This window comes from Bemisia tabaci, chromosome 1 (genome assembly GCF_918797505.1).
Source record: "Bemisia tabaci chromosome 1, PGI_BMITA_v3".
Classification (NCBI taxonomy): Eukaryota; Metazoa; Arthropoda; class Insecta; order Hemiptera; family Aleyrodidae; genus Bemisia; species Bemisia tabaci.
In genome coordinates, this window is record NC_092793.1 from 24,531,071 (window position 1) to 24,543,682 (window position 12,612).

The following is a 12,612-nucleotide window of genomic DNA, read 5'->3' on the forward strand; positions in this document are numbered from 1 at the left end:
AAAAACTAAGAAAGTATGCATGTGTGCCATGGCAGATATTATTCAAATGCTAGTGGTGACGATCATTTCTTTCAAATTCCCAACAAACTCAATTTTTTTCTTGTGCAGCGTAATACTCTTCCATTCAACACCATGGTTGACAAATCTTCGCGGTTTTGTTGAAATTTATGGTGAAAAATCGCACTCTTGGCGAGCTTAACTATTAAATCGTGCAACCCTACCCAGAGTCGTTAGGCCAATTTACATGCGTTAAGTAAACACGGAGATTAGCCGCTCGTTAAAAGTCATAAAAACGTTTGATGACGCTGGCACCGAGATCAATGCAGATGTTCCCGAGCCGTCAAATTGCCACGGTGTCGCGGGTAGATCCATAACTTTAATAGATAATAATAAAAAATCGGGGATTATTCACCAAGTCCGAATCCAATTTGAACAGTTGTTTTATACCCAGCTCGCAAAATATTCGAAATTCTTCGAGCGCACCACCGGAGAAGATATTATCGGGCGAGGGGCGAGCCAAGAATCACCGATGGGAAACTTGTAAAATGTAACATTGTAAATCATTTATAACACGTGTGCATAAAAGTATAACTACGAAATAAAATCGATGAGATGGACACGCGTCGATGGCCCCAGCGATTATTATTAATGGAGGAAAAGTCTTGTGCCTGTAGCGTGCCATGTGAATTTATCCCTTTGGAGAACATGCGAATACCGTCCAGTAAGTAACATTTCTTCGACAAACTAATCTTCCTCCTCTGGTTGCAGGAATTTCACCGCATCATCGCGACTTGCTTCAGCCCAGTAGTTATTTAAATCTTTCAAATGTCCAGGAATTATAACTTTCACCTGAAGGCTTGGCTACAGAAAATCAAGGCAAATTCTTATATTGATCCCGAAATATGTGACTCAAAAGATTACATACATAGGGTGTCCCAAAAGTACTGCCCCTTTTTCCGCAGAGGGCGAAAGAATGCAGATATCAAAATGCGGTTTGTGTGAGGTTATAGTCCTAGTAATTACCTATAAAACAAGACCAAGTTGAGCTCTGTAGCTTAAAATTTGACCGAGATACAGCATTTTGAAAGTGACGTGTCAAGGTGCCGCCTACGAGATTTTCAACATTTTTTTACGGACGAACCCTAGGACGAACAGACACGACGCATCTGCAGGTGGTCCTTTAAGATCCGGTGCAATGAATTTTTTGAGATGTCAAGCAACACCTGAAACTTACGCAAGGATAAATGACGGTCTCCTCGAACAACAGCAGCAACGGTACCGATTAATTCGTCTGTGGTGGAGGTAGACGGTCGGCCCGGTTTCGCGGGACTTTCCGTCGATTCGCGGCCGCCAGAAAAAGATTTAAACCAACGACCAATGCTACTTCTGTCCAAACAGTCGTCTTTATACACGCCTTTTATTTCATTAAAAGTGTTTTTTACTGACATTCCTCGACGAAAACAATAACGAATAACGTGGTGTTGTTCTTTTCTTAATTCGGTACTCATCGCGAAAGAAACTTCCAAAACGACAGAGGGATGAACTCAGATTGACGTGCCGGGAAAGCTTGACCAACTTGGATGGCACTAGCGGACACTTTCAATCCTGTCGTTGGTCTGCATAGGGGCGCTTACACGTTGCCAAATGCCGCCTAAAACACAGTGTTGCCATATGTTTCTGGCCGCTTCTTCTTCTTTTTAAAACCGTTTCATTCTTAAACTTGGTTTTTTCTTTCGTAAAAAATGTTGAAAATCTCGTAGGCGGCACCTTGACACGTCACCTTCAAAATGCTGTATCTCGGTTCAATTTTAAGCTACAGAGCTCAACTTGGTCTTGTTTTATAGGTAATTACTAGGACTATAACCTCACACAAACCGCATTTTGATATCTGCATTCTTTCGCCCTCTGCGGAAAAAGGGGCAGTACTTTTGGGACACCCTATGTATAAAAAAAAAAAGAAAAACAATCAGGGAGCTTATATTCTACCATGCCGAGAACGAACGCCGTATGTTCACTCACATGTTGCCGAATTTATTCCGATAAGTTATATAGATCGTTTTTTTTACTTACATTTAACAAACAAAACAGAGATGCTATGGGTCGGATTCAATTGAAATTCTCTGAAAAATCCGAAACATAATACTCACCAATTTTTCAGTTTATCTCAAGGAATTAAGCCAATCTCCAATGATCAAACAGCGTTTTTTATTAGCACAGCAGCATTGGACGACTATTTGATCCTACTCTCATGTTTCCAGTCGAACTTAGCTCACTTATTTTAGACTTGTAACATCTGGTTGTGTTCGGCATGAGGAGAAAAGGTGCTTAGTGCGATCCTTCCGCAACCACTGATGACGTCATAGAGTCTGTGAGAAGCTTTTTAATGAGGGGGGGACCTCCCCCGTAGAATGTCGGAATTTTAAAGACCATTTCGTGCAAATTTAAGCCCATTATGCTGGATCAATCCGATGAACGAAAACCGATCGATCCCTTTTTTGCGACACTCTGACTCTCTAAGACTGAACTGCATCCGTCACCATTAATTTTAATGTAAGTGGACATAAACAGAGAGGAGTAAACTTAATTGGGCATAAGTTGATTCATGGTGGCAGGTTTACGACTTTAACGGATTTTCGACGAGGTGAAAAAATAGAGGAAAACGCACCGGACGGAAGGGAGGAAGACATAACGAAAGAAGAATCGATATAGGAATGAAAATGGAGAGGCAAAACGATGACCAAGAAGGCTTCGAAGGAGGCACGAGGACAAGGTATTATCTCATCAGATTTCGCCGGTAGCAATTTCAAGTCACATCGGCGCCGTAAAATTTCACTCCCCGGACATTAATTGTGCCAAAAACGTTGGAGCTTAAGAAATTAACAGACACGAGGCTTTCTAAGGACGGTTTCTATTACTCTGCGCTTCTCTTCTTACGGCTAACTGTTTTTCATTCCCTTTTGACGAGTCGATTTCGGTGGCGCGTCAGACTTTCGGTGGCACATTAAATTTCATTAGCCGCAATTAGGACTGTATTCAGTATTTTCTTTCCTGTGGAGATCCCTTACATGAACATAATCGTACTTGTAGATTCTTTCCTTGTTTTGAAGCCAAACTTCCTAACTAAAAGTTTTTTCTTCTAGCATTTTTTTTTTTTTTTTTTTTTTTTTTTTTTGTCGGAATTGAAGAGTCGACGCTAGTATAATTAGCGCGATTATTTAATTCTCTATTGTTTTTCTACTTCTCGATGTATTTTTCAAAATATCTTTCTCAAATGTCTATATCTTGTCTTTCATCTGCTAAACTTCGTAGCTGATTATGATTTTATGTCATTTTTTCTAGGTCACAATAAGAAAAAGGAATTTTTTATTTTTACTAAGGGGCAAAAACCGAACCAAACAATATGAGTTAAACAAAAAAAAGAGCTCGTCATTCGATAATTTTGCAGTTCAAAATAGAAGGAGAGCGGTAGAGAGGTGAAGTGAATCACTGTCAGATCTTGGAATGATGCGTTTTTTGCTAAGCTGTTGCCGCCCACCTGAGTGGGGCAGCCGGCAGGGACGACGAAGAGCGGTGGAAGATATACCGAGGGCGCAAACGCAACACGAATAAATCCAACTTCAACGAGTGAGTAATTCGAAAAACGCGGCGAGACTCCCAGCACCAGCAACAGGTCGCCAGATATAGGTTGCTTCGACCACGATTCTTAGTCGATTAGCGCCGTGTTGCCATCCTCAACACGATCATCCATCTGAATACATTCTAGTTTAATCATTAAGATCTTCAGCTGTTATGCAGTGCATGCTGGGTGCGATTGATATATTTGAAATTTTAAAGTTCAGGTTAATTTTATTAAGAAAATCGAAATTTTAATCGGTAGATAAATCATTGAGGGATGTTCCTGCCGAAAATCATCATTACAGTCTTCTCCGAAAAAAAAGAGGGGTTGATTTACATACGGGATTTAAAAAAGTGTGCGAAAATTTAAAAAATGCTGAATTACCAGCTACAGCTGTTAATTTAGCAATGCCAAGATGTAAAACTAACTGCTGTGGCAGGTAATTAAGCATTTTTTAAGTTCCCGCACACTTTTTTCACATCCAGAACGTTAAATCAACTTCACTTTTTTCGATGAAAGTCAAAAGTAAGGTTTCCACTTAACCATCGAAATCGATTCATTGAAATCGGTAGCAAAACGGTAACAGTATACATTTGACTTCTTTTTAAAATTTTGGAGGATGATTTTCGGCACAAGCATCCCTTGATGATTCTTCTATAGATGGAAATTTCAATTTCTCCAAAATAATCCACAAGATGGTTGAAATTTGAAATATATCAATCGTGCCCAGGATGCATCGCGTAAAAACTACTAAAAAGATCTCTAAATGTTCGATTTTAGCGAGGAACTGGTACCGCGCTTCTCGATAGTCCTATCGAACCGGTTCGATTCGATGAGTCGCGGTTCGTCCGGTTTGAAAAGCGGCCCGGGAAAATGGGTCCGGCCGAGCGACCGAGAGACAAATTGCCGCACGCCCATTAAAATGATATATCGAAGGCGAATATCAATTTGTGAACATGAGCAAACAATTAGCCGAACCAGTTTCCGCATGCAAATGGCCAATCGGCGATCGCTCTGTGCTCGGCTCCGCACATGAGCAGCGCGACACTAATCCGGCATCGTACGCCTACGTAGATTTGATGTTGATTTCAAGTGCATCATGGGAAAAAATCACGAAGAAATGTTGCAACCAACGCAACGCTCTCCAGTTATAGCAAATAAGGGCGATCGTTCTCGTGATAAATCCACATAAATTTTTGTTATACATAGCTAAAGACAAATTTAGTTAGTTGACATCCTTTTGTTTAGGTTTTATTAATGTACGCGATCTACCTTCTAAGTAAAAACTTGATACGTATTAAAATACAGGAGTTTAGGAAGGACATTTAGGAGTTTATGTTTTTTCATAAAGTATGTTTCAGTAACGTATTCACAAATTCGCAAGCCTACGCTTTTCTAACTCTGTTTCGAACGAGTGGTCCGTTTATTTGTAAATGAAAAAGAGAATAAACCAACTGAGTAACAGATAAAATTCCGTTGTGAAATTTTACGGCGCGTATTTAGTTCTTCCATTTTATTTGCTGAGGTCTTCCTAACTCCACAAAAATCTGTCTATTGAAGTCTCTCTCCATTTACTACGAGAGTCTTTTTCCTCGTAAGATATACCACATACCTATCTATCCGTAAGTTAACATGATTTTAAAAAATAGATGATTCTTCCAAATTTTTTGGAGAAAGTTAGGAATCCGTACTCCGGAATAATGGTGAGCAATAATAATCGTGAGAAGGTGAATAAATCAAGTGAACCGGTGACGTTGGCACAGAGACCAGGGCGAGGAATGCAGCAATCCAGGCACCATAAATCAAAATTCGTCTTAATGCGTATAACGCCGCCGTTAACTCGGTCCCAGCTGATTACTGTAATTTGCAACTGAACTGAACATTTTTGACAAACTCCTCACTATAACCTCTCGAATGTTACACTTCTCGTTAGCCTCCTACTTCCTCGGACCGTTTTGAAAAAGGTTGAGATTCTACACTCGGAAAAAAGTTCCTTGAATTTCGACCAATTTTCCAGCGTCTAAACCGGATCTGACATTCTATAGTATCCGTATCGATGCGAAACAATAGATAATTTGCGCTCAGGTCTTTTTTTGTCATTTTTTGAGGGCCCACTTTTTAATCAAGTACTCTGTCAATATCTTCAGAAGAGTATACGGTCTAAACACTATTTTTACATAATTTTTGGTAAACACGCACATTATAGGTTTTTTTAAATTCCTTTTATTCCCCGATTAACTTTATTTTTAGGATACTGTTTCCTCGAAATCGTACATAGATTGAGAAACTCATCGAAAATGAGCTACTGGCCTCGAGAAGGAATTCTTGCTTCTTCTTAAAAAAGCGTGACATTCTGTGTGCGGTTTTGCTCAAAGACTCAATCGTCAGAATGTAAGATATTTTTGAAAGAACAACATGAAATTGCCTCTCAACAATGACGATATAATTGCTGAGCATCATGAATCATTTTTGAAGCAAAAAACATCCCACTCTGTGTCTTGCCTTCATTCTTGTATTTGTGTGCGCTGTTTGCGGATGCGCGTGGAGAGGAAGAGAGAGAGAAAAAGAAACAAGGAAAATGAGTGTACTTAGTGAATTAACATTTTTTCTCCCGATTTCTAAAGTAAATCGAACGCAAAGGAGAGGGGAAGTCAGAATGTGCTTTCAGTCTCAACGAAATCCATTTTTTCGCCTTTTTCCTCGCACTTTTTGTTCCCTTTTATTTCTTTTATATGCACATTTAATTTAACTAAATCCGAATTTTCCCGGAATCATTTTTCGAGTGAAGTAAATTGGATCAGATTTTAAATCATTAAGCCGCATGTTTGCGTTCAATACCAAATACAAGATTGTGATTCTTTCCTCTTTTTTTGAGAATTAAAATTATAACTCACTTTTAAACACTCATACTTCTTAGTACTTGCAACAATTTGGAATGCCTCACACTTTTTGCAGAAAATGTAGGTATTCTTCGGAGACGAAGACGTCTTCTATTATATATTGGGTATCAAAAGCAAGGCATTACGTACTTTAGCGTTCTCTATTCAGTCAAAGAAGAAAAATTGAATTCACGCTATTTTCATTACAGTATTATCTATGACAAATAATGCTTTCGGTAGACGACAAAAAGGGAATCAAACAAATTATTGGAACAAAACACTGATCTGAACGCTGAAATAGTTCTTCCATACTAGCGGTTACTCACATATCTAGTGCAGATAGGCATTTCAATCGTAAACGTCGCCCGATTGTGGTTTTTCAACATGTCCATTTTTTTGTGCACGGATTTATTACGAAGACGTATTAACAGTAAAAGTATAGGTATGAAAAAAAAAGTATAAAAAAATTATATGTAGTTTTCAAAATGTTTACTTAGGTTTTATTATTTTAGAGGCAAACGAAGCTGCCTCTTTACTTGAATTGTTCATTAGACTTCCTTGATGCAAATGAGAAAATGCGTTGAAGTTTTTAAGAGATAACTAGAACGGAATTTTCATTGCATGCAGAGAGTAGACAAGAATTGTGCAAGTTATAAACTGAATCGCATGTTTTCTTAGTTTCACCATTGATTCAATGTAATATGCTAGAAAATTTCGTATTCAATTTTTTTATGAGCCGAAACAAGGAAAAATTGTCTCGTTGGCGAACGCTTTTCATGCGGAATACTTGAGTCACGCAAGTTCAAACACGATACGTCAGAATAAATTTCCACTTAAAAAGAGAGTAGTATAGGAACTTAGTAAAGTTGCAAACTTATTTAAAAGGTTTCGATTGTTTTACCACTTTTTTTATAATACCGAAAAAGAGACAAACATTTAGCGTGGGGAAAAGTTACTAATCTGTACAAATCCAGTCTGTTGTTACGAAAAGGAAATGAAAGAAAATAAAGAGAGAGAAAACGAGAGAGGATTATGCCTCTCTTGTAGGAAAAAAAACTGGAGGGCTCACCGATCGTACTATGACGGCTGATGATCATGAAGTAGCCGAAGGAACCAGATTTCGTCACGATCGGAATTCGGCAAACACCGGATGACAATCACAAAACAAAAACACCTGGCCAAAGAACGCCCAACGTCCTAAAGCTCCAAAAGCTCATAGACAGGAAGAGAGCTTTCGGGCAGGAGGTCGGACCAGGAATAAGCTCAAGAACTTGCGAGGGCTCGAACAGGGGCCTCATCCTCGGGGATCCCGAGGGACACGACTTAATATTTTGACATGCGCACGTCCATATATTACTCGCGGAAACAGTCTCACTTTTTAATTTACGCTAAACGCCGAATCAGGGCCGGCGCGGCGCGGAGGGGTGGGGAAGGGACGCCTATTGTCGGGTGGTCGCGGACTGTGACGCAGTCATAATCATCCCCACCTCTGTTTATTTTGACACAAAACCGTATCAAATTTCATCAAACCGAGATTGAAAGGGACCGGCGCGGAGGCAAAGGGTGGGTCCCGCTCCCTGCGCGCGTTAATCAGAGTAAATATGTTTTAAGTGAGTGATTAATTCTCTCGAGTTGATGTTAGCTTTCGCGCATGATTGTGGCCATTGTCTCGGGGTGGGTCTTGTGGGGCTCGGAGGCGGGGATGCACCCGGACCGCTCGGAGGAGGCAAGTGCAGAGAACCTGAGCTCAAATTTTTCGGCCTTGTAGGTTACATTGCTTTTCTTCATTTTTTTAAATTTATTTTTCGTTTATTTTTTTTTTAATTTCAAAGACAACATTCTGGAAAATTCAATCCGTTCCTCGATCGCATCAAGTATCATTAAAAGTTCAGCCTTTTTTGGATTTATAAATCCAGGTGCTTTGAGAGAATTGCGTGCGATTTATGATTCAGATGCATCATGTTTCGGGGAGAGTTGTAGATGGATTTTAAAAAAGGTCAAATGAAATTAAATACTTAAAAATAATGAAAAGTTGAATGACTTCAATTTAAAAAAATAGAAACATGAGAAATAAAAAAACAAAAAGTTGTAAAAATGAATGTGACGATGGGATTTTTAAAAGTTCTGTTTCGTAGACTGCCTAGCGTGGATCATCTATCAAGATAACGTAGAAAAATCAACCCATAACTTGTGTCAAGTATAATAAAAGGGCCGAAAAAAAATAAGATAAATAGATGAATAAATATGTAAAAAAACAAATAAATGAGTGTAAAAAAAATCGAGTCACAGCCGCAAAGGTATCATTTCTCAGCCTTTTTCGTGATGCATGTAATAGAGTTCCAAAATCTCCTGATCGTGGAGATTTTTCATCAGAAAGTATCGGGCTACTATACGCCGTCGTATACCGCTATAAGAACAGACTCTTCGATAGACGAATACCGCTTATCGGAAGTAAAGTTAGGTTATATTTTTATGTTACAAAATTGATAGATTTCAATATCGATTTGACAACACAGGTGCCTATCGCGTTCGAATTAGCGCTCTGTTAGACGCGGCCGCGGGTGATTTACGGCCAAACTCGTCAAAATTATGGCCGTAGTTCCAGTCCGCATCCCTCAATTTTACAAGTTTCCGGCATCCAAAAACTTGGAAGACCAGCAGCAAGAGGATCCCCACCGCTTGTGCTTTATCGATGACAAAAATCATTTTTGCTCGCAACTCTCACACTCCTCTGTGGTGCTTTTTTTACCGTCATAAATTATTCATTACTCCTCGACTGATCAGGACCTGATCCACACGTCGTCTGTCAATTCACGCGGAAGCATTTGTCTACTTTAGAGCGTTTAAAAAGAGATATCTGAACGTGAATTTCTACTGAACTCTTAATTTAGTGAGATATCTAGAAGAAATCTAAGGTTGGCGGAAAAAAAGAGAGTATAATAAATTATGATTTAATTATTCCAGCCTGATCTGAGGTTAATCTTTTTGGGTTTTACTCGACTAGCCTTATTCATTAACTCTCAAATGACGTAGAGAAAAAACCTGTTGTCCTAATCATTTGAAATAAGAGTATAACTTATTATTTTTTTCTTTTCTTAAAAAAAACATATACTGAAAGGAAGCTATCAGGATCAAGACAAATGGAACCGAGATTCTCAAAAAGAGCGCTTCAAAAATAAATACCACCCCGTATGCGAACCTAATATATGCCGGCCAGTGACAATATTTTTTTAGAGATCTCAGACTAACAATCTAAGCAACGCAATAGGGTGAGCCAAAGTTAAGTCCGGAAGTCAATGCTACCAATCGCCTGATGGTATTTGATGACCAATTTGTCGAGCAAAAAATCAAATAAAATTCGCCTAATGATGATCGATGAGTGTCGGGATGAGTTCTTTGCCAGGTGAGTTTTTGCAATTAGGTTAGGATTGCTCGACCAGTTGCTCAACTCTTTGGTCACCAGCCATCATTAGGCGAATCTGAGCGTTGACTTCCGAGAGTATCTCTCACACAATGGAGCAGATAGCAGTACCCTATATATACATCTGATTTCCAAGTAAATTTTTCTCATTTCTAATGTTTTCAACGTGATTTTTGTGCTATTTCTCTCGTCTGAGTCTACTTTCGGCCGAATTTCTCCCGGCGGATTTTTAGTCCGAGGAGGGACCGGCAAGTGGCAACGGTAGTTGCATCATGGCCCGCTGCGAGCCACCTTTGTAATCGACTTAATTTAATGATAAATCATACGCCGTTAATAGATCAGACGCGCATTCGTGAGCGAAGAATACTAATGAGCCTGCATCTCGCATCTCGGGCGAGCCCAGCCGGAGCGGCGCACAGAGGAACGAGTCAATTGAAGGGGTCGGACAAATGGAAACTTTAAAAGCTCATATCTTTATTAATACAAACCGTAGAAGTTTCAAGGTGACTCTACTGTTTTCCTCGTTTAATTTATTTAAAGGTACATTTTTGACAATGTAAATGTGACGAAATCAACGTTAAAAGTTGCGTTGTGGTACACAAATTTCTTGTTTGACTTCTCCCATTGGCTCGATCTACTGTGCGACACCGGCGCCGTGCCGGCTCCTCCCAAACACATCAAGCAACATGAAACCATCTCCGTCGCGCTAAGCAGAAACGGCACATGGACATTCAATTGTTGCCAAATTATACCCTATTAAATAAGAATGCTCGGAAAACTTGAACGGTCTCTGGGGCTCAAAATGAAAATAGTTTGCAGGTACTCTGAGAAAAAATATGGTAGAAATATGAGCAATGTTGTGGTTATGAAATAGAATTTATACGTTACGTTTCCCTTGTCGGAACGGTTCTCCACTCCTCTTAACAAGACATTTTTGTTAAATTCTATCAACATTTTGGAGAATTTAAAACGATATCTCTAAATAAATAACATCATACTAATTTTTTAAAGTATACATCTCAGAAGTTTAAAATATATATCTTGTATTTTAAAAGCTATTAAAAATGTGTTAACTTACTACTTTTAGAATATTTCAAACAGGTATTTTAATTTTGGCGTAAATACTGTCACGAAACATTGAAAAATTTGCGGCATGTCGGGAATATTCTGACGATATTTCACCCAACTGGAATGCGATCAGAGACATTTAACCGGGATTTATTCTGAAGTATTTAAAAATTTCAAGGAAGGCTTTTCACAGAAACCTGAAAAATAAGCACTCGGGTGTAAGTTCGGCAAGATCCGAATGCTCTTACGGTGCTCTTCCTTAGTGCGGCAATGAAGTCTCTGACGCATCTCACTTACGAACCGTATCCGTGCCCCTCTCCCCCCTCTCTATTCCATTCTCCCCCTCCTTCATCTTGTACTGTTGGATGTCATTAGGCCTCTGGGTATGTTTTGGTCAAGAGAGAGCCGGCCTATGTTCAGCGTTGGGACTCTAGCTTAAGGTGTAAGTTAAATGGGCCAGTCAGACATACGTTTCGCAAAACAGTGCTTGGTGGTGTACGCGGTACACTTGTGGATCAGATGGAAAAAGGAGTAGATGCAAGACAACTCTCTAAGGTACAAACTGCCTAAGATTTAAATTTTGTTAATTTATGAGAAACTACTCGTGGCTGCATTCAAGGTGTAATCAAACGATAATCCGCGAATGAGGAGGTATATCGAATTTGGAGGACAATCGCAGCACTCTCGACCAATCAAAGAATACCGAAGTCAGTAGATTGAGTCTTGACCTCTGATTGGTTGGAAGCTGGACCAATCCAGTGAAATGACTTTGAGGTCGCATGAAGATATCTTGACCTCAGATTAGCTGCAAAGCACAGCGCTGTCTGACCAATCAACATTTGAGCTTTTGTAACCTTCAGATGGAAAGTTAAAATACAGCCTCTGTGCCCCCCTCCCCGAAAAAAAAAAAATGAAAAATAAAAAGTCAAACTTCTGCGTTGCTAATTCGGAGAGACCTCATCTTCCAATAATAAAGGGGATTACATTTGTCAGAATTTCAGTGTAGACCAAAAATATCATTTTCCCGCATGGAACATTACATTTTCAAAGAGCGAGGGAACTCTTCTTCACTTTTGACGGTCTCCGACAAGTTCAATGCAATTGGTCGTCATTGTAGGCCAGGTTATACATGCATGCACACACGCACTTAAAATTAACGGGGGCTTTCATTCCAATCATTAACACCAATAAAATTAATGGAAGCAATAAAATCAAATATTTCAAATCTGGTAAAGAAAGCGGGGAGGCTGGAAGTAACTAATAGACCATTGGAGATAGCTTGCGACTTGCTGCGCCGGACAGTGGTCAGGTTAGCTATGACTACTGAGCCGTCGAATCGTCTGTAAATGATTTTCACTTCCAAAGCCACGTTGTTTTCACGAAACACTTAAAAACATCCCCCGGGGTCACTTCATTGTGAAAGTCAATGAGTCCATTTCTGATTGACTCCTGTTTTTTTACCTCTGATTGGCTTTCATGGCGTCACAGACAGTAAAAAAAAAAAAATTGAATTTCACCGGTTGCAAAGGTGTTACTGACTGGAGTGGACTAAGGAACTTCAACAGAGAGACTATGGACACCGGATCTCAAGGAGACCTTTTGAAATCCATAAAATGACGGCCGTTCGA

General features: G+C 39.5%; 1 protein-coding gene across 3 annotated transcripts in view; it reads right to left on the reverse strand.

Moving 5' to 3' along the window:
- Positions 1-12,612, reverse strand: part of LOC109041154 (Hormone receptor-like in 38) — a 110,015-nt gene that overhangs the window by 46,187 nt on the left and 51,216 nt on the right. The window contains exon 1 of one of the 3 annotated variants that reach the window (XM_072298453.1): positions 7,565-7,864. The exons of the other annotated variants lie outside the window; for them this stretch is intronic. Within the exon in view, the coding sequence (XP_072154554.1) occupies positions 7,565-7,592 (28 nt within the window). The 5' untranslated portion in view covers positions 7,593-7,864. Of the gene's footprint in view, positions 1-7,564; positions 7,865-12,612 lie in introns of those variants that run through there. 3 annotated transcript variants of the gene reach the window in all.